Source organism: Bos taurus, chromosome 10 (genome assembly GCF_002263795.3).
Source record: "Bos taurus isolate L1 Dominette 01449 registration number 42190680 breed Hereford chromosome 10, ARS-UCD2.0, whole genome shotgun sequence".
Classification (NCBI taxonomy): Eukaryota; Metazoa; Chordata; class Mammalia; order Artiodactyla; family Bovidae; genus Bos; species Bos taurus.
The window spans coordinates 6,759,017-6,785,002 of NC_037337.1; the positions used below are offsets into that span (position 1 = coordinate 6,759,017).

The 25,986-nt window shown below is 40.7% G+C and overlaps 1 protein-coding gene across 1 annotated transcript; it reads left to right on the top strand.

The window, feature by feature from the left end:
* The first annotated feature begins 4,994 nt into the window (after positions 1-4,994).
* On the top strand, positions 4,995-25,625 carry HMGCR (3-hydroxy-3-methylglutaryl-CoA reductase). Its single transcript, NM_001105613.1, is given in 20 exon segments — positions 4,995-5,066; positions 9,592-9,779; positions 10,194-10,305; positions 10,585-10,672; positions 12,145-12,229; positions 13,130-13,235; positions 15,939-16,045; positions 16,156-16,272; positions 16,697-16,857; positions 16,968-17,215; positions 17,329-17,507; positions 18,502-18,696; positions 19,042-19,200; positions 19,340-19,497; positions 20,292-20,397; positions 22,219-22,389; positions 22,631-22,771; positions 22,859-23,017; positions 23,498-23,652; positions 23,787-25,625. Coding segments are annotated over 19 exon segments (2,667 nt in total). The 5' UTR covers positions 4,995-5,066; positions 9,592-9,614; the 3' UTR covers positions 23,842-25,625.
* The last annotated feature ends 361 nt before the right edge of the window (positions 25,626-25,986 follow it).

Below are 25,986 nucleotides of genomic sequence, written 5' to 3' on the forward strand. Positions count from 1 at the left end.
TGGGGAAAGGCCTAAAGAGAAGAGTGGGGAAACCATGAATAAAACAAACAAAATCTCCATTAAACAGTGCAAGCAGTTTTGGTGCGTAGAAGTCTTTAATTGTGGGCACCCTCTCCTGAAGAGACCTTTGCTCCCAACTTCAAGAAAGGCTCCAGCTGTTGATTTCTGTCTACAAAGTTTTAGAATCAAGAAGCAGAATTCTAAGTTTTGCTACTGAAGTAAAATAGCAAAAAAAAAAAAAAAAAGAGGAACATCCAAAACTTTAGCTTACGTGAGATGCCCCCGTAGAAATCTGAGATCTACCAATCTGTTTATGACTTCCTCACCTCTGACATATCTCATATCCTGCAGTGCTTCAAGATTTTTGCTCAATTAAATGTTCTGCTCCTGCATTTATGCCACCTCCATTCTCATGCTCAGGATCTTGAGTCTAGCGCCTTGAACAGCCTTCCTTCAAACCACTTCCTCCCTTTACTCAAAACACCCTGAACCCCAACTCTGTGCCCTACCTGTTTCCTCAGTGAACCCTTTGTATGCTGCTGCTAAGTCACTTCAGTTGTGTCCGACTCTGTGCGACCCCAGAGACGGCAGCCCACCAGGCTCCTCCGTCCCTGGGATCCTCCAGGCAAGAACACTGGAGTGGGTTGCCAGTTCCTTCTCCAATGCATGAAAGTGAAGTCGCTCAGTCCTGTCTGACTCCTAGCAACCCCATGGACTGCAGCCTACCAGGCTCCTCTGTCCATGGGATTTGCCAGGCAAGAGTACTGGAGTGGGTTGCCATTGCCTTCTTCGCGTTGTATACCTCATGCTAAACCCTTACCATGTTATCTGGAAGGACCTGTTTGTGTATGTTTTCTTACTTAAATTTGACCTTGAGGGACTTTCCCTGGTGGTCTGGTGGTTAAGACTCTGCACTTCCATGGCAGGCGACGCAGGTTCTATTCCTGGTTGGAGAGCTAAGATCCCACATGCAGCAAAGTGTGGCTAATATATTAAAAAGCAAACTGAAACTTGAGTGTTAGCCCCTGGCTTAGCAGAGTAGCTCCTCATTGACTATTTCTTGACCTTGAGCAGGAGTGATAATCACAGTATCTGCCAAAAGCTAAGTGGCCAGTTATTACTTGCAATGAACTAGTTAAAAAAAAAAAAATCCTTGAAATTAAAAAAAAGTGTGTGTGTACGCAAGAAAAAGAGAGAGAGAAAATTACCCAACATGAGAAGATGTAAATTTGGATGCATCTGGAAACTGTGAATAAGAAATTAATAGATAAGTAAAATTCGATGTTATGAAAGGTCTTTCACAATGGATCATCAGAAACTTCAACAATCATGATATGTGCTAATACCAAAGATCAAGGCAGTGGAGGGATTTAGAGCATGTGCTTAGCAAATGGATTTCAAAGTTCATATTCCAAATGTGTAAACCTAAGCCGATTACTTAACTTCTTTGTTTCTGTAGATTCATCATTTGTCAAATGCATATTCTACTAATGCTTTCCTAATGTTATGAGAATTGAAGGCGTTAATATAAATAAAACACTTAGAAAAGTGGCTAGTGCATAGAAAGAACTATATAAGATTTTACTATTATTATTAATGTTCCTGTTATAATTCCTCATTCTAAACATGGCCCATGACAACAAGAAGGAAAAGTGGTGGTTGGAGGGCTAACATACTTATGTAAATAAACATTAATACTAAGAGCTATGTTCAAGATGGCAATGTGGGCCACTTGCTACTTTAAAAGTGTCTCTTAAAACTGTGCTTTTATAGGGTTCCCTGGTGGTCCAGTGATTGGGAGTCCATCTTGCAGTGCATAGGACACCGGTTTGGTCCCTGGTCAGGGAGGATCCCATGCTGTGGGGCAACTACGTCCCTGAGCCTGTGCTTTGGAGCCCGCGTGCCACAGGGACGGAGCGCACGCGCAGAAACTGCTGAAGCCCCTGCACCCTATAGCTCTGTGCTCGGCACTGAGAAGCCCGTGCACTGCAATGAGGAGGAGACCCCGCTCCCCGCAAGTAGAGAAAGCCCGCACATGGCAGTGAAGTCCCAGCACAGCCAAAAACAAATAAATATAAAAAACAAAACCAAAAACTGTACTTTTGCAAGTGTACTTTGCTGTGAGGTCGAAGCCACACAAGAAGACGCACAGATTTCCTTGACCACCCGACATCCCACTTTCCCCTTCTACGTTGTGTCTTTGCCAAATTTTGTGATCTCTCATTAAGTACAAATTTTTAAGAGTGGTAAAGATTCTTTCACATAAATTTTGGGAATCATATATGTTGTTTTAAGAATATCAGATCAAATCAGTCTCTCAGTCGTGTCCGACTCTTTGCGACCCCATGAATCGCAGCACGCCAGGCCTCCCTGTCCATCACCAACTCCCAGAGTTCACTCAGACTCACGTCCATCGAGTCAGTGATGCCATCCAGCCATCTCATCCTCTGTCGTCTCCTTCTCCTCCTGCCCCCAATCCCTCCCAGCGTCAGAGTCTTTTCCAATGAGTCAACTCTTCGCATGAGGTGGCCGAAGTACTGGAGTTTCAGCTTTAGCATCATTCCTTCCAAAGAAATCCCAGGGCTGATCTTTAGAATGGACTGGTTGGATCTCCTTGAAGTCCAAGGGACTCTGAAGAGTCTTCTCCAACACCACAGTTCAAAAGCATCAATTTTTCGGCACTCAGCCTTCTTCACAGTCCAACTCTCACACCCATACATGTTCTTTATTACTTGCTTTTGAACTCATAATTTTATTGGAGTTCATAATTAAGCAGAATTTGGGAGTACAGTTTCCAAATCTTGGTCTAAAGCCTTTTTTTGAAAAACCTTCATAATCCTTATTTGAATTTACATTAGTAAGCATTTGTATAAACTGTAACTAATAATTCTGAGATATCTGGTCCTTTTGACTTATGGGGACATTAAAAGTATGACAAAGTTTCTACCTCTTATACAAATCTTTCTTCTTCCTTTTGATAAAACTCATAATAGGATACTTCAATTTTTGGTTAGTTCCCTTTGGTCTTCTTCACTGTGAAAACTCTTTCCTTCCATTATAATTAATTCAACAAATAATTAAGAATCATCTAATCCTACGAAGAGGTATAAGATTCAGAAAAGGCAGTTTCCATGTCTGTCATGTTGCCACTGTAGCTCCAGTGCCAACCAAGGTGCACTGCATATAATAGGTGTTCACAAGTATTTGGTAAAGAAATACAAATAAAGATCCTACACCGAAGACGCAGTCTAAGTTTTAGCTCTGGGTTCAAATCCCAGTTTTCCTAATTATTACCTATTTGATCTAAAGTAAGTTGTTTAACAAACTCATTTTCCTTGTAAATGTAAATAATATCTATTTCATAAGGGTCATGAGAATTTAGCAAGAGAACAGTTTAATAAAACTTCTCCTGAGTGTATAGTACGTATCACGGACTGCATTTCAAAATACACGGCTTTAGAAATTGGATTGCAATTTGTGTTCTTAAGACATTTCCACATAATAAAATAATAACACAGGTCATATAATATGGACCTGTTTGGGTGTTCAAAGTAGGAAGAGATGACGTATATTTAAGGGAATTAGGAAACAAGGTGATATATGAAATGGTCCTTGAAGGAGAGTTAGGATTTCACCAGTTAAAATGAGCAGGCATATCCAGATGGAACACAGAGCTCATAAACGGGAAGGTAAAAAAGTACTGAGATGTCAGTTATTCTTTTGGCTGAACGTAGGGCTGAGGTCGGAGAAGGCAATGGCACCCCACTCCAGTACTCTTGCCTGGAGAATCCCATGGACGGAGAAGTCTGGTAGGCTACAGTCCATGGGGTCGCCAAGAGTCGGACACGACTGAGCGACTTCACTTTGACTTTTCACTTTTATGCACTGGTGAAGGAAATGGCAACCCACTCCAGTATTCTTGCCTAGAGAATTCCAGGGACAGAGGAGCCTGTTGGGCTGCCATCTATGGGGTCGCACAGAGTCGGACACGACTGACGCGACTTAGCAGCAGCAGCAGCAGCAGGGCTGAGGTAAGAAGTGAGACACAAGCAAGAAATGTGGAGTAGGGCCATACTGAGGTTGCCAGTTTCTTTAATCCAGTAGGCAAGGAGCAACTCTTGATGGTTTGGGTGCAGACCAACGGAATTATAGGATTTGAAGGTGGAAACACCAAAGTGGAGAGACAGGTTAGGAGAGGTTATTGCATTATTTCAGCGAAGAGATAATAAAGGCCTGCAGCAGGGAGTGGTCAGAGGCAGCGTAGACATAACAAAGCAGGCACATTTCAGAGAATGGAGGGTCTGTGACTGGTGCCAGGCGCTGGAGGGAGAGAAGGAGAGTGGGAGAGGAGAGGGGGCAAGTGGTTTGGGGAGAGAGACCCGGTGACTGAAGCCATTGACACTATTTACAGAAAGGGGTATGTCACAGGGAAGTGTGGGGTTAGGTTTCGGAAATGGGTCAGCTTGAGGTCTGAGTTTCTCCTTTCTGCCACCTTCCCTTTTTTATATCTAGGTTTTCAGGGCCACCTCCACTTCCCTCCTCCTCTATCCACTAAGACATTGTGCCTTCTATTCTCATTCTCAACCCTGCGCTTATCTTCAGGCCCCATTTATTCTGTTCCCTATAGTACTCTCCCAGCCAAAATGACCCCAGGTCAGATCCTGGACTGGAGGACACTCCACCCGCCAGATCCCCTATCGTCTTCGCCTAGGCAGCTTCCATGAGTGCGCCTCCACGGCTCTATGACCAATAGGCAGGCCCCAGTGCTGGGATTCGACTCGCTATTGGTTGGCGGAGCCATGGTGAGAGATGGTGCGGTGCAGGTTCTCAGCACCAGCGAGAGCTGTGGGCGGTTGTTAAGGCGACCGTTCGTGACGTAGGCCCGTCAGGCCGAGCCAGCCCCAGATGATTGGCTAGACGATCGGACGATCCTTCCTTATTGGTCGTGGTGTCCTCCGGTGCCGAGCGTGCGTAGAGCGAAGGTTCCTTCCGCTCCGCGTCTCCGTTGACTGGAGACGGGTGGAGCGCCGGCTCCCGGGAACTGTGGCCTCTAGTGAGATCCGGAGGTGAGGAGGGCGGTGAGTGGGAGATAGTTGGGGTCGTGTAGGTGGAGGTTCTCGAGCTCCGTCCGACCCTGCCGGGAAGGGGCACCTGGCACCGTCGGCTGATCCGGAGGGGAGCTGAGCGGGAGGCTTTGCCCAGGGTGGCGCCTCGGTCCGGCGGGGACTGCGAGGAGACGTCCTTGAGGCGCAGCTGGCCGAGCGGCGGCCCGCATCTATGCCGGGGAGCCGCGGGACAGGCTAGGCCTAAGGGGCGGACAGGGGGCCAGCCTCTTCGGGGCTGCGGTCGCTGTCGATGGACCGGCGGGGCGTCGCCGCGTTCGCTGGTCCTGTCCGAAGCCGGCGGTGCTGGCCGCGCAGTCGTGATCGTTGGGGCGACAACGGTGCCAGGCGGGGTGACCTCGGGGTCCCCTTGATTCGATAAATGCTGGGGGGTTGTGGGGCAGACCGGCCCGCAGCTCGAGGAAAGGACGCGAAAAGTCTATACGGGGCCGTGGTTCACGCCCATGCTTGCTGTTCTTACTGGGTTCACGCCCTGGCGCTGCTGTTCGTCAGCACCTTTCCGTAAAGTGACGGATGAGATCTCCATAAATGCTGCTGACTAGCTCAGAGCTGTGGATCTGCATAGATGCATCCGGTTATTTCTTGGAGAAGCGAGTTGAGAGGATGCGAGAGCCCAAGGTAGAGACTTGCCCAAAGACTGAAACGATTCTTCTTTTTGCGAGAGGCGTCTTCTCCTTGGTGTTGATTACTGATGTCCTTTAATCTAAATCCTGTAGGTTGAATTATTTGGTTTTGGTATTTTGGCTAGGAGAAACGTACCTTGGAGATTCACAAATAGAAGTCAGTTTTTACGGTGGGAGGAAGTTGATGTACTCCATCTTAAGTGGTCGTTTGAAATTGTTCAGGGCTTGAAGACTTGCCTTCTCAGCATCACACAGTGTATTTGTTGTTGTTGTTGTTTGCTTGTGGATTGATTTTTCTCTTCATGCAGCGAGAAACACTTTATGATTTAGAGGTAATCTAGCGAAGACTCAGAGTGTGCTTTGGGGACGGACTGGATTTTGAGGGCCTTCTTGGTGGTAGTGTCTTTCCAGTTTGTGATAAAACTTGGGAGTAAAGACACTGACAGTAATATGAAGGCTAAAAAATATGCAAAGATCAAATCATTAACATGTGAAAACTTCGTGTGTGTGGCATGAACATTTCAAGATGAAGTGTGTGCGCTCATGTTTCATGTTCTCTTTTTATTCTTGTATGATCTAGACTATGAATAGGTAAACACATCTGTATCAGTAGCTGTTCAGGTTGACCATATGAAATTGTTGATATTTGAAACTTGACCATTATTCCCCATACAAAAAATAGCAGTTTCATATGGTTCACTTAATACTTGCCTTTGTTAAGGAACTTTGGAGCTCTAGCTTTATAAGTGAATAAAAAGATATGTGATTTACAAAGAGGCATAATGCCATAGAATTGAGTGTAGAATCCAGGTTTCCTGATTCCAGTGCAAGAATTTTCTCCCCCCTAAGATACTGGGTTGAGCAGCAGAATGTTAATCCTGTTGGAATTAAAAATGACTCAGTACAAGACATGGTTCCTGCCCTCAAAGAGACAAAACATACACAGCAATTAATATAAGAACAGTGTAAGATAGTATATAATCAAGTACTGGAATATACAGCATACAAAGAGCACTGAGAGGGAGAAAGGATTAGAGTAGGATGCCAAAGCATCCTTTTCTGCAGTTTGCCACCGTAGGTGGTTTTTGTAGCACATTGGGTTAGAGTTTGGGGATTCAGTTTAATTTAAATTATCCATTCTTTTGAGTAATATATGAAATGTTTGCAGCATACTTCTGTCTGTCTGGGCAAGGCACACATTGCCTAACTTGATTTTTTTAAACTAAAATTTATTTTTATTGCAGCATGGCCTAAACACTTTGAATTTGCAGGAGCCATCCCTATTGCCTGCTGGTGCCATTTGCAACTGCTGATGAAGTTGGAGGATTGAATTCCATGACGTGTACATGCTTTGCATAATCACAGGGATATAGGGAGGTTGCTAGTGGGAAATGAGATGTGTGTGCAATTATGGTGACTTTTGACACACCCTTATACATTTGGTTACTCATTTTGTTTCCAAATAGGTGAGGTTCTCTGTGTTTGGGAATGGTTCATGGGCTTCTGTGTCAGTCTTTACCTGAATGTTGCAAAGATGACTTTACACCTAGGAAAGAAATGTCCCAGAATTGACAATGTTACCATGAAGCTTTTGAGGAAAAACATAATGTTCCTAATATATAATTATGGATTAATAATGCTCAACCTATTTGTGATCAAATCGGGGTGCCTTCTTGCTAGCAGCTCAGATTTTAATTCTGCTGAATTCACTTTTTGATGGTGAAAAATATATTGACTCAATAAGGGAGTACTCTAAGTTGAGAAGGCTTGGGGAGAAAGGAGTATTAAAAATTTTGACCTAATTTTGAAATGTATTTTCAGTTAATTCATCTTCTGGAACATTGATGCTATTAGACTAGTTTACAGGGTTTTTGTTTTTGTTTTTAAATATAAGGAAGTTATGTGATAGAAGGCCAGCATGAAAATCTAGGCTCTTATGAGGTTTTTAGTTGAAATGAAGTAGAGTTCAAGTCTAAGATACGATTAATATTCTCCAGTACTTCAAGTCCTTGCTAATTTAACAAAAGATATTTTTGTTACTGTTCATTTTCCAGGATAGTATAGAAAATATAACTTTTCCCCCCACCCCCTCCTCCTCCTTAATATGTTCTCTGAATGCAGAGAACTGGGGCCCTTGAAGAGGGGGGAATTCTATCCATACCCTGCTGCTGCTGCTAAGGAGGCCTTTAAAAAAGTCATCTTTAGATCAGGTTCAAGATGTGTCAATAACATGCATGCTGTTGTAGCTTAAGAATTTATTTTTAAGTAGCAGGTATTTCTCAAGCAAGTGCTATTAAGATACATGAGTGCAAGGCACTGGAGGATGAAATGAGGACTAGAACTCAGGGAGGAAGGTTGAAAACCTGAAGAGACACAGGCAGATGCATGCCACATATCTCAGTGCCTGCCAGCCTTTGAAATTGAGACCCACATTAAGAAATACATGTTATGTCAGAAGCCAGGACATACACTCATATCTATCATTTCATGAAACATAGTGTTTCAGGAAATAATACCTACCCATACCACATGTCTAACCCATTGCTGTTTTCTTCTTGTATTGTAAAATGTTTGTTCTGACTCATAAACTTGTGTTCATGGTCCCATTGATCCAGTGAAGGGATTATGACCTGCAGTTTGGAAACCACGTCTCTCTCTGGTGGTCTGCTGTGGCCAAAGCGTAAAGAGTAGAGCACTCTGAGTGATGCAGTGAGAGGTGATGCTTAGTAACTGCTCTGCTTCCTAAGTGTCTCTAATTTTCTTTTCCCGAATCCTTTAAATAGATTAATCCTTTATTTTCCTTAATTTGATGCTTTTTTATTTTCTTCTTCCATACACAAATCACTTGCTTAATTAGCCTAAATGAAAGATTCATTTGAAATCTTGATTGTCAGTCAGTGGGCCTAAAATTTAATCTTAATTTTTAATTGATTTTAATGGGTGGTTAATATGGTTTATCAAAAGCATTAATTTTAGTGTAAGAAGCTTATAAGTTCCTATATTAGAGATCAATAACTATATTAGATTTTTAAAAAATCAGAATATCAAAATTATTATTACTTAGTCAACAAACATGGAGAAGCTTAGTTATGATACTCACTAGACCAAAATAACCCAAGTTCTGTTGGAAATTTTTGAATGCCACATATGTCTGCTTTGGCCAGCCAGCCCCTTATTCTTATACTGGTCCAGCATTTTTATTCACTCTTAAGGTCTGGGGAAAGACCTCTAGTGACAGCAACATTAGGAAGGTTAATAAACATCATTTTGCTAGTGACATTATGCCATGTGTTGTATGGGATGGAAAGGTCTAATGGACTCGTGCCCTTGAGGAGCTTTATAAACTAAGATAGTGGTTTATAGGACACTGACGGAGAAGATGGTTTGGTGCTTACCTTTTGCGCAACTAGAATGTAGAGTGAGGACGGTGCTTCTACCCATTTTGTGTCAGGGTAATCAGAAAATGAACCTGAGTGGTTGTTTCTCACTTGCGTTTTCTACTTTACTGCTCTCCTCCTTGGCTTAGATAATAATCAGGAGCTGAGATATTTATTTGGTTTGATCTTAAATGCTCAAATTCATACAAGTGGTAAGAAATAGCTGCTTTTAAGCTGTTTGCTAGTGAATAATAGAGGATTTAAATATTGTAAGTAAAAGAGTAATGAATCCTGTCATTTGAATTTTGTAATTATTTCCCAGAATTGCAAGGAACACTCCCAAATAGTATTATCCTTAAGGTACAAGACACTGCATACAAAAGCAGGGTTTTCAAAGCAGGGTTAAAGTGTTTTCCTAAAAATCCAGTGAGCTGTATATTAAGCGTTCATACTTGGTGCTCCTCCCAGGATCCGAGGACTCTGCAGCTGCAATGCTGTCAAGACTTTTCCGAATGCATGGCCTCTTCGTGGCCTCCCATCCCTGGGAAGTCATAGTGGGGACAGTGACGCTGACCATCTGCATGATGTCCATGAACATGTTTACTGGCAACAATAAGATCTGCGGTTGGAATTATGAATGTCCGAAGTTGGAAGAGGTTTGTGAGACTAATCTGATTGTTGACTCAATTACATTTTAAATTTCTCCTTTTAGAGACCATGTAATCAAAAAAACTTATGAGTAAAATTTTTATTTCAGTATTCATAACTTACCTCAAATTTTCATTTACTTATATTTACTTGTATTTACTTATACAGATACTTTCCTTTTGCTTTTGGTATACAAATGAGTGTAATTGACTTGACCTGAGAAATCTAGCTTTCCTAAGTGACTTAACAGTAAAAAATGATTGGCTTAAACATTGGATGTTTAAAACTTGGGAGTTAATATTTTATTTGCATTTTAATATTTTACTTGTGCCTGCATTATCATGATGATACATAAACTACTGATGCCAATACAAAATAAAAATTCTTATTTTTGATTTGGACTTTCCTATCTCTCCCGATAGGATGTTTTGAGCAGCGACATCATAATTCTGACAATAACACGATGCATAGCAATATTGTATATTTACTTCCAGTTCCAGAATTTACGCCAACTTGGATCAAAATATATTTTGGGTAATAATTTTATGTATGAACCTTTTTGTGTGCTATCAGCTTTTTTTATTTCCTGTGGGAATTTGCCTGTTTAAGTCACATGGGCGGGAGCGTGTGCGTTGCTTAGCGTGTGCTGCGTCTATTCAGTAGTTTCTTTTCATTTAAGTTAGACGTTCTGCTCTTTGAGACCTTAATAACCTGGAGAAAATAATACTTCCTTCAGAATACTGTAGGACTGTATATTATTATGTGTGTATAAGGATGAAATTTTTTCAGTTTGTTGAATTTTGTCATTTATAGGTATTGCTGGACTCTTCACAATTTTCTCCAGTTTCGTATTCAGTACAGTTGTCATTCATTTCTTAGATAAAGAATTGACAGGTTTGAAGTAAGTATTTAAAGCATAAATATACTTTCTTCCAAAATATATTGTTAAGAACTTTTCTACTCCATGTTATAAAGCGTTGTAATATTTAAATTAGCAAAAATTTATGGAAAATAGGGGGAAATTTTTCACGAAATCAGTTAGCTGATACCTGTTAATGTTTTGCTGTGTTTTGTTCCCCACTTTTTTTATGCTTAAAGAAAACCTCTGAGATGATACTCTGTATACTGCTTTATAACTTTTATGCTTATGGGAAGTTATAAACATCTTTGCATGTCCTTAACAGCTAGCTGTGTAGTATTTTCCTATATGAATATATTGTAGTTTATGTACTTAATCCTCTGAGTTGGATTTTTTAGGTCATTTAATTTCTTCCATTAATAACAATACTGTGATAAGTGTCGTCCTAGCAAATTTTTGTTCTTATTTTCTTAGGATACATCTGTAGGAGTGAAACAGTAGCCACTGTAGGTCTTTAGGGCTTTTAAGGGTCATTATTGCCAACTTAACTCTCCAGAAAAGTTATCCTTCCATAGATAGTATTTTAATTAATCAGAAAAGAATTATATACAGTACACTGGTTTTCTCTACTACCTGAAAATACAGCTCTCCTATGAAACCTTTTGTAAGTGAAGAAGCAGTCACCTTAGAACACATCTTCCTAATGGATGCACACAGTGTCTATCTTTGAACTCAGTCATGTTCGAATCTTTGTGACCCTGTGGACTGTAGCCCTCCAGGCTCCCCTGACCATGGGAATTCCCAGGCAGGAATACTGGAGTGGGTTTCCATTTCTCCCTCCAGGGGATCTTCCCCACCCAGGATTGAACCCAGGTCTCCTGCATAGCGGGTGCATTCTTTGCCATTGAGCCATGGGGAAGCTCTGGAGGCACGCAGTAAGCCGAGATGCAGCGCAGGTGTGCTTCAGAGCCGTGGCAGCTTGGTGCCGAGATGCTGACCACAGCCCCTGGGCAGTGCCACTCTGCTCCAGGTGCCCACGGCCTCTGCATCAGCTCCCTCAAAACAAGCACTGCGTGCTATTTTCACTTTTCATCTTTTTTTGTAAGAGTGAAAACCCTCTTTGGATTTCTTTTGGTTAAGCAAAAATGAGTACTATGTAAGTCTTTCTTAAAAGTGAAGTGGCATAAAGTGAGCTTTTGAAAAGTGGGGGATACCTGTATTCCACTGTTTGCCCCCATACTAATACACAAGAATGCATTTTTTTCTTTTACTAATGATGCTGTTTTGCTCTAAAATTATCCAAAGGTGTTTCTGTGTATTTACATTTTTAAACACTGAAAATCTTCTTAAATAGTTTGGCTAATAAATTTAGCTTTGAGGTTGTCAGAGGGGTATAGGGTATACGTCTTGGTCTGTAAAAGGTACACCAGGGCAAAGTTTTGTTTTAGGAAGGGATTTTTACTGATATTTCTCTTTTGTTAAATATACCTGATCATGTTGTTTTTTCCCCCCAGTGAAGCTTTGCCCTTTTTCCTGCTGCTGGTCGACCTTTCTAGAGCAAGTGCGCTAGCCAAGTTCGCCCTCAGTTCTAACTCACAGGTATTATTGATGAGACATGAATGTACGTGGTATTCTTTTCTCTCAGGTTGTTTACATTAATAGGAAAGATTAATAGAGCTTCTTCTTAGTCCATGATTCAGGAATTGCATATAATTTTGTCCAGTCTTAAGACTGGTCTTCTTAGGTACCCTAGGAACTGTCCCATTTTTCTGCCAACTCAATTGTAATTCCACAGCTTCTAAAATTTGGAATTTTCTCCATTTTCTTTTTTGAAGGTTTCAGAACGTAAGGTATTATGTCTTTTGCATAAATTACAGTATCTACCTATTGAAACGCATTAGCGCACAGACAGGATCTAAGGGAAGAATCTCAGGGTAGATTGATTTCTAAACCCCTTGAATTAACACTAGCATTATTTCATCAAACGTTTCATCTTGGTGTTCATTAGTCACTTTAAAGAATGTAACATTTTTAGTAATACTGAGTATAAAATATCATGTACTTCTGCCCTGAGCATGTATTTGATGTATATTTATGATCATTTGAGCATTTTGACAAGGATATTTAAGTTTCATAATACTAACATAATCTCAAAAAATTTGAAACTAAGAACTTGTGTCAGTGAGTGGTAGCCAAAATATAAAATGATGTAGGGGTTTATGTGGGATTTACATGGCAGGACTCATATACCACCTCAAAGGAATCTTCCTAAGAAATAACTCAGTCAGTGGGTGGGGAACGCAGGGAAGTGTGCATACTCTTTTTTTAGACCTTTATATTGTTAGTGTCCTTTATATCTGGAATGCCTGTTAGTCTTACCATATTGTGTATTTTATTCTTCATATAGTATATTTGATTTAGTAAAAGCCCTGGGATGCTCCAAAAGTTCTTAAAATGATTTCCTGCCTTCTCCTCATTTGCTCTGTTTGTCTGTTTCAGGATGAAGTGAGGGAGAACATTGCTCGTGGGATGGCGATTTTAGGTCCCACCTTCACCCTGGATGCTCTTGTAGAATGTCTTGTGATTGGAGTTGGTACCATGTCAGGTTTGCAAACAATTTTTAATATACTTTAAAATTAATTTGTAGGAGAGAGGAACACATTATGTTAGTTAAAGTCTGACTTTTAAAAGTCTGACATTACAAAAATTTTAAAAATTTTAATTGTATGAATATGTAGGTATATCTGATCTGACCTTTTGTCTGTCTGCTTTAGTGAAAACTGAGCAGGTTACTGATTTATTTTCACTCTTACTATCTCATCATCTTCTCTGGTGCTCCACTTTTTTGATGACTTCAAGATGTTTTTGTCTGGTTTTTAACCAAGATTGGACTCTAGGCTCATTTAGAAAGCCATCTTCCAGCCCCTGATATCGTCTGGACTGACTGAATGAGTCAGTTCCTTCTGTTAACTATCATGTAGGAGACAGTGCAAAAGTTGGGAGTTGGACAGATCTGAGTTGGGTCCACCTAACAGAGTGGTTAGGAAGATTTAATCAGTATGCAGTATGTCTTAGCACTGAGCCAGCATTGACCCTAAAATATATGTTTATTCATCGTTAACTGGATAGTAGAGAACTAGATGTTAAATATCAAACATAGGACTCCATTATATAGGACAGAAATTGTGGCCTCGTGGAAATTTGCCAGAAAGAATATATCATGCTGTTGTCAAGGTTTCCTAATTATTGAGACTAGACTTCATGGCCCTCTCATGAGGGCCACACTTGGCTAACTGCTCTTCTAGTGTATTTCCTGGTGCCTTGGTGTCCTCAGTAAGGGATTTGATTCTTTCAGAAGTAAATCAACTTTTAAGAGTTAGTTGTCATTATTAGTTGAGATCTGTTCACTAGATTGTGTATAAGTATATATAATGTTTCTTCTAACTTCTATTTATTCAGTTATTTAATCTATCAGAACTTACTCAAAACTTATTCAGCAAAGAATATTTTTTAAGTTTTAAAATGTGTATTTCTTAAAATTTACTTTTTTGGGGTACAGTTTTAAGTTTTGACAAAGATGTAGTCATATAACTGCCACCACAGTCAAGAAAGCATTTTTGACCAGGTGAAAATATAACTATGTGATTTTAGTCAAGAAGAACAGTATATAAGAAGATGAGAGGATTATCTGGGAATGTGGAAAGCAATGGAAACTGATATGGGAAATAGGGCGATGACTTTGGTCAGGATAAGGCACATGGATAAAGGAAGTGATTCAATTTGATGTTGGAAAAGCCAGCAAGGAGGCATTTACAGCCATACAGAAATGGGAAAATCAGTGATTTGGCTTAGAGTAGAATAAAAGGACAGATTTAATACTTAAGGAAATGGCAACCCGCTCCAGTGTTCTTGCCTGGAGAATCCCAGGGACCGGGGGAGCCTGGTGGGCTGCCGTCTATGAGGTCGCACAGAGTCTGACACGACTGAAGCGACTTAGCAGCAGCAGCAGCAACAAGGAACAAACGCTTGGGAAAGCCAGTAAAAAAGAAAAAACTCTGTACTTCTTGGAAGTATATAGTGCTGTCCCCATGTAGCAACAAAGTGGCACAAAGAAACTGTGCCCTGGGCCAGAGTGAGGAAGAATGGCCGAAGGGCGTGTGGCAGCAGTGGCTACACAGAGCTGAAGCGCGGGCAGCTGATGGCTGCACAGAGCGGAAGCGCGGGTAGCGGGGCTTAGAGCGTTGGGCAAGCACGGTTTTGATAGTCTTCAGTTTGAAAAGATCCTGTTTGGCTACTATTTAAATGTAGTTGTTCATAATGCTTTTGGCATTGTAATTTTGCATTCTCTTGAATTTCTGTCTCAGAGAGTAATAGCTATAGAATTTTTAGGAAATACAGAATATGCTTTTTTCTTTCATTTAGTCCAATGATCTAATACAATTCAGAAAATAAAATCCAATGTTGAATTTTTTTAAGTTTTGTATTACTCTAGTTAGCAGTTTTTATGGGAGAAGGTAATCAATTTTTATATGTTTTCAAAACATTTTTATTTTAATATGAATAATGTCAAATATGTTTTATATTCAAATTTATTTGTATAGCGAGGGAGTAGGATTTGATAATCTAATCTCTTCCTAGCTCTGTTCCCTTCTATTTGAGATTACCAAATGACACCTGAAACATTTGTTAATTTTGGATGTTGGGTTGCCTTTCTGTGTTACATCATTTTTCAAAGAGATCAATGAAATGAACTGAAATTTTAAGACTGTCAATAGATACCACAGAGGTTATATTGAAATGACAGTTGAGTAGTGCACATAAAATATTTATTATGATACTATATCAAGAATGATATAACAGGCAGTGTGTTTTACAAAAAGTCCTTGGTCCGCAGGTGAATTGCTTCTGTGGTGATGAATGGGATTGGACTAGTGGGATAACCTGGTGGAAGGCATTTGCCCCATTAGAGTTCTGTCCCTGATATCTATCCTATCTCAAAACAGAGTACTGCCATTTGATACAAGGGGGTGATCGGATGGCATTAAGCACTGCCGTGCCTGGCACTGTGACTCTGGGGACATGGGAGGAGGCAGGGTCTCTGCCCTCAAGGGAGCTGTCCCTCTTGCACTCGGGCTTCACAGCACTTCTGAGCTCCTGGCTTCCTTTTCCAGTAGATGGCAAAGGGCTTAGTATGCTAATACTGTCACGTATTTGTCTACCTATAGGAAGAGCCTTGTGATGCAGGCAGCCGCAGAAATATACATGCTACTTACTCCCTGGTTCACGTTTTTCATTTTTCTCTAACCAGGGGTGCGTCAGCTCGAAATCATGTGCTGCTTTGGCTGCATGTCGGTTCTCGCCAACTACTTTGTGTTCATGACTTTCTTCCCAGCTTGTGTGTCCTTGGTTCTGGAGGTAAGAGCTGTTCTTATTTATGGCACTAGTAGAAGAAGAAGATTTCTCATTACGTTAGTTCACCTAAAGACAATCAGCACCTTCTAACGTAACACTGACTTCCTTTGTAGCTTTCTCGGGAAAGCCGCGAGGGCCGTCCAATCTGGCAGCTCAGCCATTTTGCCCGAGTCTTAGAAGAAGAAGAAAATAAGCCAAATCCTGTTACTCAGAGGGTTAAGATGATTATGGTAATTACATGATTTCTTTTCATTATCTTTGGTTCCAATATCATATTCTGCTTTTCAGTTTTTTTTTTCCCCTTCTTGTCTTTCTACAACTTTTGGCTCTTGCATGGATATTCCTCTTCCTTTTTCCCCCCCCTCTTATCTTTTTCCTCATTCCTTATGAGATCTCTGGTCTTCTCTCTGCCCTAAATAGATTTTTCAAATCCTTCCACTTTCTCTTTCTTTGCAGCTCTGTTCTTTTGGGGCGGTGTTCTCAGCCTTTCATGGGGGTTGTCCCTTTGCTCAGTCACGTAGCGAGCCTGGGGCTTTCTTTACCTGGTGAGGGAGGGCATGGGAGGAAGACGGTGTTCGGTTATCCACTTGGAAAATGTGAGTTTAGGCTCCATTGATATGTAGAGGGTACATGATTTTTAAACTTTTATTTCAGTCTCTAGGCTTGGTTCTTGTTCACGCTCACAGTCGCTGGATAGCTGATCCTTCTCCTCAAAACAGCACAGCAGACAATTCTAAGGTCTCTTTAGGACTGGATGAAAATGTGTCCAAGAGAATTGAACCGAGTGTTTCCCTCTGGCAATTTTATCTCTCTAAGTAAGTTCCCTGAGCCCTACTTTGAATCATGGCACTCTGTGCTTCTGAGTTTAGGTTATGCCTTTTTTATTTCTGAGTAATAACATTTTCATTTGCTTTCTTCTATTTAGAATGATCAGCATGGATATTGAACAAGTTATTACCCTAAGTTTAGCTCTCCTTCTGGCTGTCAAGTACATCTTCTTTGAACAAGCAGAGACAGAATCTACACTCTCGTTAAAAAATCCTATCACATCTCCTGTAGTGACCCAAAAGAAAATCACAGACGATTGTTGTAGACGTGACCCTGTACTGGTCAGAAATGACCAGAAATTCCATGCAATGGAGGAGGAGACCAGGAAAAACAGAGAAAGAAAAGGTGATTTCTTATTCTCTTCATTTTCCGTTCTTCCAATGTTGATTTGTCAAGAAGTTGAGTCTTTTTTAAAGCACAAATTCAGTGTCTGAGATTTCTTTTGATCTCTTGAACAGTTGAGGTTATAAAACCCTTACTGGCAGAAAATGACACCTCACACAGAGCCACATTCGTGGTGGGGAACTCCTCCTTACTCGGTACTTCGCTGGAACTAGAGACACAGGAGCCTGAAATGGAACTCCCTGTGGAGCCTCGGCCTAATGAAGAGTGTCTGCAGATTCTTGAGAATGCAGAGGTGAGAAAGCAGACTCAAGTTGGTATCTTTCTTAAGAAAAGGAGTTTTTTATTAAAGGTAGGAAGGAAGTTACAGCTTCTGAGTACCTGTAAGTTCTCAGCACAGTGTTTCATGGTTTACAGGTCCTGGTCTTATTATTTATTCCCTGCAACCTTGTAAGATAGGTATAATTTTCTCCATTTTTCAGATGAGAAAATGTTGGCTCTAGGAGGGTTAATTAAGTATGTCCCAAAGTAAAACAGAAAACGCTAAAGCTGGGCTCAGGAGTCCAGGCCTTACCAACTGAAGACTCGGTGCGCTTTCTACTGCCGTTTGATAGAGAGAGGAGCAGCTACTGTATTGTATGTGTGTTAAGGCCTAGGAGCACTTCTACACAGAAATGAATTTCAGAGAAAGAAGAGAGGTTTGAGGGGCTTTTTGAGTTTTTAAAGTAAGCTTGATGCTCCTGAGGAGGCTTGTTTTCTTTCTGATGTTTGAACAGGATGTCCTGCTGACAATCCCTGTTTGACTTAGGGGTTTAGCATGACTGTTATGTTCCATTCCTGTCTGCTTACGCTGATTCATTCCAAATGTATGTGCATATGAGTGAGAGTAGGTTTTATCACTTTCCCTCATTCTTATTAATACGTGTACCAGTGTCTCAACTGCCATGCTACATACAAAACTTACAGGGTGGGTGTCAGAATCTTAATTATGAAATTTTTTCCCCCTATGTATGTCACTTGCAAAATTTAGTGTTTTGGCTTAACATTTTGTTTAGCTTTGCATTTTTATAAAGAATTTTTATTTTGATGTTCTCATTTCTACTCAAATCATCTCCTTCTTTAGAACTTCAAATTCCTTTGGGTTCTCAAAGTACTTGTATTTTAGTTCTGCAGAGAGCACTGTTTGTATAACATGGTCTATTTATTAATAGTATGAAGTATGATTCTTCAAGTCTATTTTTATTTCCCTCTATCAACCCCCTTCCATTTTTTTTTTTCCATTTCTTTAGAAAGGTGCAAAATTCCTTAGTGATGCTGAGATCATCCAGTTGGTCAATGCAAAGCATATCCCAGCTTACAAATTGGAAACTCTGATGGAAACCCATGAGCGAGGTGTATCTATTCGCCGACAGCTACTTTCCAAAAAACTTCCAGAGCCTTCTTCTCTCCAGTATCTACCTTACAGGGACTATAATTACTCCTTGGTACGTTATTTTCTGTATTCAAGCAGGTTTTCTTTATAGCTTTAGTCTTTCAGTCTTCTTCTTGATTCGTCTTTTAAACTTTCATACTTTTATAAAACATTTTCCTTTTGAATTCATTTTACTGTAATTTTGTATTCTACTTATGGTATAGGTCATCAAAATTCAAAAATACTTTCCCTGTTATTTACAGTCATTACTCAAGAGTTTAGTGTTTTCAAGACTTTTTAAAGAGTAAATAAAAAAACTGGTTGAAAATAATACACTAAAGGATTAAGTTTGAAGGAATGACAGGGGCTGGGTATTTGGTATATAGATTTTTACTTGGTGCCTGACTTTACCTTTTAGGTGATGGGAGCTTGCTGTGAGAACGTTATTGGATATATGCCCATCCCTGTTGGAGTGGCAGGACCTCTGTGCTTGGATGGAAAAGAATTTCAGGTTCCAATGGCAACAACAGAAGGCTGTCTTGTGGCCAGCACTAATAGAGGCTGCAGAGCAATAGGCGTAAGTGGGCATTTATGTGTCTGCCTGTCAAGATACTCTAGGCGGTGAGATGAGATTTGGGAACAGTCAAGGAGACCTTTTGGGACAAGCAGAATTTTTTTCAGGATTAATGTCTGCTCTTGTCACACCCTCTGGATAGCTTGGTGGAGGTGCCAGCAGCCGAGTCCTTGCAGACGGGATGACTCGTGGCCCAGTGGTGCGTTTTCCCCGTGCTTGTGACTCTGCAGAAGTGAAGGCCTGGCTTGAGACGCCTGAAGGGTTCACAGTGATAAAGGAAGCCTTCGACAGCACCAGCAGGTGTGTGTGGGGGTGGGCGTGGGGGCTTATATGTGCATTCACATTTATTTCAGAACCAGCGCCATACCTAGGATGACGAAATATAACTAAACATATTGCCTTCTTAAGATGATGTAACGAAACATCAATTTTAAATCCATGCTTTCAGAATAGTGATGTTAATTCTTGGTTGGGATGGAGTGGGTGGGGTGGGATGGGGTGGGCAGAGCAGAATATTGATTTCAGTGAATAGCTACATAGAGGTAGTTCAAAACTAATACAATTATGTAAAGTTTAAAAATAAAATAAAATTAAAAAAAGAAAAAATAGTGCGAGCTAGTAAGTTTGTATGTTGGATTTAGAAGGCTCATTTTGATTAGGCTATTACTTTGCCCTAGAACAGTTTTGATCTAAAATTGCCCTAGGGCAGGATTGCCTGAGAAAAAGATTTTCCAAGCAGGGTAGAGGTAAATAAATTAGTATAGTAGATGTACTTTGACTACAGAAAATTAAATTGATAAGGATAGTCAATACAAATGATAACGCCAGTATAGTTCAAGTTTTTATGCTTGTTTTTATATGACCTTTTAAAGTTTGTCATCAAATGACTTTCTGTATCCCTTCCTTCTTGCAACATGTAAGAATGAGATACAGCTGAAGCAGTATTCTAATAGAATATTTAATTAAAGAAAAAATACTTTTAATATGTAGTCTCCATGAGTTTTCTCTTAAGTATAAAATGAACCAAATAAGCTAGACTTTAGGATAATGTCCATTTTCTTAAAAAAAAAAGTCTTTGCTTCTTTTGTTTAAAGGTTTGCACGTCTACAGAAACTGCATATGAGTGTGGCCGGACGCAACCTTTACATCCGTTTTCAGTCCAGGTCAGGTGATGCCATGGGGATGAACATGATTTCAAAGGTGAGCATGGATGGACTGTAACAGAATTTGCTGGAGTGATTATCCCTGAAGAGGAGAGCAGACTCACTCTGTATGCCCTCCTATATTTTTGAATTTTACACCGTGTACATACTACTCAAGGAGTTAATTGATTGAAAGATTTTTATTGGAAGGTCAATATTGATACATGTAGGTCATGTTATATAAATCAGGCATTTGTTGGTTGGTATTGTTCATATTTGGGATATTTAATCTAGAGTTAGCATTTGGCATGCTCCGGGTCTACACTGAAGGGCTGGGAGGAATCTGGGGATTAGTGCTTCAGAACTTTGTCCTGTAATCCTGAAAGCTGACTTCTTCTAGAGACTTCAAAACACACAGTTAAGAAGCCAGGTTCATGTCTGTGTAGTTCCTTTAATTATCTCTTTATAAGAAGACTGTGTATAGTTCATCTTTTTTCTACTAATATTTGTTATTTATCAGATAGAAATGTAAAATTTTAAAGTCAACTAGTCAGGCTAATTATGCTTTCCCAGTTATAAGGACTATTCAGAAAGAGAGTATAGTGACTAAATACATATGCTTTAAAAATTTCCAGTAAATAGCAGTTCCTGAAGAAAAAATTACAAATAGGATTACTTTGACCCAGCAATTCCACTTTTGGGTAGACACCCAAAAGAACCGAAAACAGTCTCAAAAAGATGTTGGTAGAGCCACGTTCATAGCAGCGTTCACAGTCGCTAAAAGAAGCCCACGTGTCCACCCACAGATAAAGTGTGGGATGTACATACAGTGGAATGGTGTTCAGTCCTAAAAAGAAAGCAGAAAGAAAGAAAGAAAAGAAAGTGAAGTCGCTCAGTCGTGTCCGACTCTTTGGAACCCCACGGACTATAGCCTGCCCGGCTCCTCCATCCATGGCATTCTCCAGGCGAGAGTACTGGAGTGGGGTGCCATTGCCTTCTCCAGGGGATCTTCCCGACCCAGGGGTCAGACCCGGGTCTCCTGCATTGCAGGCAGACGCTTTACCATCTGAGCCACCAGGGAAGCCCCCAAAAGAAAGCATGCCACATGCTAAATGTGCATGAGCCTTGAGGTTCATGTACTAAGTGAAAGAGTCTGGTCACATAAAAAGAAGTACTACATGATTCCCCCTGAAGAGTTAGCTCGGTTAGTTAAATCCATAGGAGCAGAAAGAAGGGTGGTTGCCAGGGGGTGTGGGGAATGAGGAGGTGTTTAACGGGCATGATTTGTGGAGATTGCTGACACAGCAATGCGAAAGTTCTTAACAATACTGAACTATGCACTAGAAAATAGTCAAGACGGTAAGTTCTGTAAAGTGTATTTTACCACAGGTAAAAAAACATTTTTTTTAATTCCAAATTTTTTTAAATTGGGTTTTTGAAGTGTGAGTTAATTGATCTAACTTGATTAGAAGTCCTTGGAAGTCTTGTTATATTCTGTGTAAATCCTAATGACATTCCATTTACAAGATTTACTTGAATGTTTGAGTTCTCTTTACTGGCTTTGGTAACTTGGGCTTGTAGGTAACAATTTAATAACTAGAAGAGGGGATTTATGACACATTGGTCATGGATTGGGGTCCTCACTCCCCAGTGACACGAATATAGTATTATATCCTTATTATATCCTCATCATACGATTCATCAATGACTACGAAGAGCTTCATTTTCATATAAAAAACATATTAGGAAAAGATTATTATTACAGTTATTGTATTTAGAAGTGTTAGTATTATTAGATACAAAAAAAGCCTCCGATTCATAAATAATTTTGTGTGTTTTAATGTAGTTTTTCTTGTTGTTTTCTTTCTTTGGCTAATAGGGTACAGAGAAAGCACTGTCCAAACTTCAGGAGTATTTCCCCGAAATGCAGATTTTGGCCGTCAGTGGGAACTATTGTACAGACAAGAAACCTGCGGCCATCAACTGGATAGAGGGACGAGGAAAGTCTGTGGTCTGTGAAGCTGTCATTCCAGCCAAGGTTGTCAGAGAAGTGAGTGGATGACTAGTTTATTTTGTTAATCTTTCACTGGATTACAGAATTGGGAAGAGAAATAGTTACACTCTAAGTAAACTTGAACAGACAGGTGAATGTTTCATGTTCAAGATGACCGCTTCATTCACAGACCAAACCTTCACACTCCCTTGTGTTCTGGAGGCACTGAGAGTAGATCTGGTAACCCATTCCTAATCTTCAGGGGAAGATGTAAAATGTGCACAACTCTGTGTCCTAGGTATTAAAGACTACAACAGAGGCTATGATTGAGGTCAACATTAATAAAAACCTGGTGGGCTCTGCCATGGCTGGGAGCATCGGCGGCTACAACGCCCACGCAGCGAACATTGTAACTGCCATCTACATTGCCTGTGGACAGGTGAGGGCTCCAGCCGCCACCTTTCTTGTCTTTTGCTGCTTAAAGAAAGAGAAGTTTTATATTTTTACTTTCTATTTTTTTTGTCAGGATGCAGCACAGAATGTTGGTAGTTCGAACTGTATTACTTTAATGGAAGCAAGCGGTCCCACGAACGAAGACCTGTACATCAGCTGCACCATGCCATCTATAGAAATAGGAACCGTGGGCGGGGGCACCAACTTGCTGCCTCAGCAGGCCTGCCTGCAGGTGAGACGCGTGGGGGCACCGCCTGCAGTCGCCTCGAGCCTGGTTCTGACTCGTTGAGGTCCTCCGTATTGCTACCTGATACCGCGCATCACTCTCCTCTCATTTTAGCCAGTGTGTCCATTCATTTCCCACCCGTCTAACCCAGTGTGAATAAGTGTACCGCTAGCCAGGTCACAGGTGTCAGGTTCATTGTAGTGTATCCACCGTATGCTGGCTGGGAGATTTTGAAAACGTAGCACATCCTGTGGGGCCTGGTTCTGTTCTAACGGTGTTGCTGTTGCTGCGTTGCTCAGGCGTGTCTGACTCTGCGGCCCCATGGACTGCAGCATGCCAGGCTTCCCTGTCCTCTATCTCCCGGAGCTTGCTCAAACTCATGTCCATGGAGTTGGTGACCTAGTTGCCCTCGTTTTAGTTGATCGAGTAGGAAGCTGTTGCCATGACTGGAAGGTTGAGTCCTGCTGTGTCTGTCCCTGGCTGCAGATGCTAGGCGTCCAAGGAGCATGCAGAGACAACCCCGGGGAAAATGCGCGGCAGCTGGCCCGAATCGTGTGCGGCACGGTGATGGCTGGGGAGCTGTCTCTGATGGCAGCACTGGCAGCAGGCCATCTGGTCAGAAGTCACATGATTCACAACAGGTAAGACTGACAGATTGGTTTGATGTATTTTCCCCATGCTTAAAATATGCAGTGTAAAAAACCTACCTGTCAGATAAGCCCCAGCTTAACATTTTGCATTCCTGATATTTTGCATATCTGCTTTTCTGCCATAGGTCAAAGATAAATTTGCAAGACCTCCAAGGAACTTGCACTAAGAAGGCAGCTTGAACAGCCTGACCATTCAGAACTAAAAAATGGGCATTGGGTTCTAAAGGACTAACGTAAAATCTGTGAATTAAAAAACTCAATGCAATGTCGTGTTGAGAATGAGTAGACATGATCAGTGAGACGACTGCTTGGTTTCTGGCTCTTTCAGAATGATTGAGGTTCTTCTTTCCATGCAGAGTTCTCAGATCTGAAAACAGTTTACATGCTTTACATGCTGTGTCCTCTGCAAGATCTCGACATGGATATTATGCCTTTATAGCATCACAGATGGTAATCTACAGCACACTTCTGAAGGAGAATACAGCTGGAAAAAAAACTGTTTTCTTTTCATGGAACTCATGGAGATCAGTGTGAGATTGAACCCTCCTCCTGTCCACACCCACCCGGCCCCAACCCTGGGTTGAAAATGGATTTTTAAATTATATTGTAGCTGACAAAACTCCTGATTTCATAGTTAATTTATTAAGTCTGGGTTGTAGACCTTTAAGAAATAGGAGCTAAGTTTATTTTTTGTAAACTAATACTTCATTTGGTGCTGGTCTATTTTGATTTCGGGGAATAGCCAACATAATTCTTCAGAAAGGGACCTGCTTTCTTAAAAGGAAGAATTACTCTTATTCCCAGATTACAGAATTATGTGCTAAGCAGTGCTAAACAGTTTTCTTTCAAGAAAACAAATCACTGCATTTATTTTTGCAGGCTATTTGTTCAGAGACGACTTGTCTAAATATAAATGTTTGTCTAGATTGATTATAACGGATCTTTCAGTATATAAGGCTTTAAGAAGCAGAGTTTTGTGCTCTTTATTAAAGATACAAGAGCTCTTAATATTGCTTAGACAAAGGTGACTATTTATCAATGAAATACAAGTCTGTGACCTCTCTCAGAACTCAGAGGGTGGAAAAGGACAGGTTTGGGAGAAATTTACCATTTCTTGAAGCCAACTTAAATTTCTTAAGAGACAAATTTATTTAGCTGAAAAATCTAGGTAGTTTTTGTAAAGAACTGTACCAGATCTGTATATGTTGTAATAAAGTTTCTTGTGCTAGGAGTTTATTGAAAGTGTTCAAGAAATAAATAAAATCAACTGATATTCTGGTAAAATACTCTCAGCTTGGGCCAGAGCAGACAGTATTCTTTAATGTTGTCCAGGAAACCCTGGCTTGCTTGTTGAGCCTAATGAAGGGGAGAGTCCTCTTTCAGAGCCAGTGAAGGCACCGCATGAATGGCCTTGGAGGGAGTGTCCCTTGTCCTGTGGCCAGGAGGTTGGTGGCTGAAAGGTTCACACAGGGCTATTTGATGGACCCAAAAAAGCTTCCTCAGGGGGTCAGCAGAGTTGTTGAATCTTAATTTTTTTTAATGTAACTTTTGTATAAATAATAAAGAACTCCTTATTTTGTATTACATCAAATGCTTCAAGTGTTGGTCCTGGAAGGCTGGAGGCTCATGCAGAAGATGGACTTTGAGAACCATTCCAGTCATGCCATGGCAGCATGGAGAGCCTGAATGGTGGTGTCTGCTTTATTGCTGGGGAAGACTGACATTTTCTGTTGTTATATAAAAGTTTAAATTGTTTCTGTTGTGACTTTTCATCCAGTGACTTCTTATTTATCTGAATTTTTTATGGAAGTGGCAGTGAAAAATATTTTGGGTCCTCATTTTGGTGACTGTAACACATATCATCTTGCTAAACTGATGTTTTGTACAATTACTAAACTGTATACATTTTGTTATACTTTTTTCCCCCCAGTTCCAGTAAATTATGAAAAGGAAGTTAATACTAATAAGTGTAAGCAGTAACTCTTTTTTTGTTTGGATTAACTATAGGCCTGTCTGAGATTTAGAAGCTTTTAAAGTCTGGTCAGTGTGGTACCTCTAATGTGAATTGGTGTCCTAAGACCATTTATCATTCTCCATAATCTTCTCCAACTCCACAGGAGCGGCAGGCCAGTTTAACACATGCATTAAGACTATCTTTCTTATACTTTGAATTGTTCAGATTTATCATCTCAACTGGACTACTTTTGGATATTGGGGGTGTGGCGGTTAGTTGAGAGGAAGGAGCCATAAAGATTGGACAGCCAAAACCAAATGGCCATTGCAGGAGTGCATATAAAGCTTTTCCGGCTGAGTTCAGCTTAATAT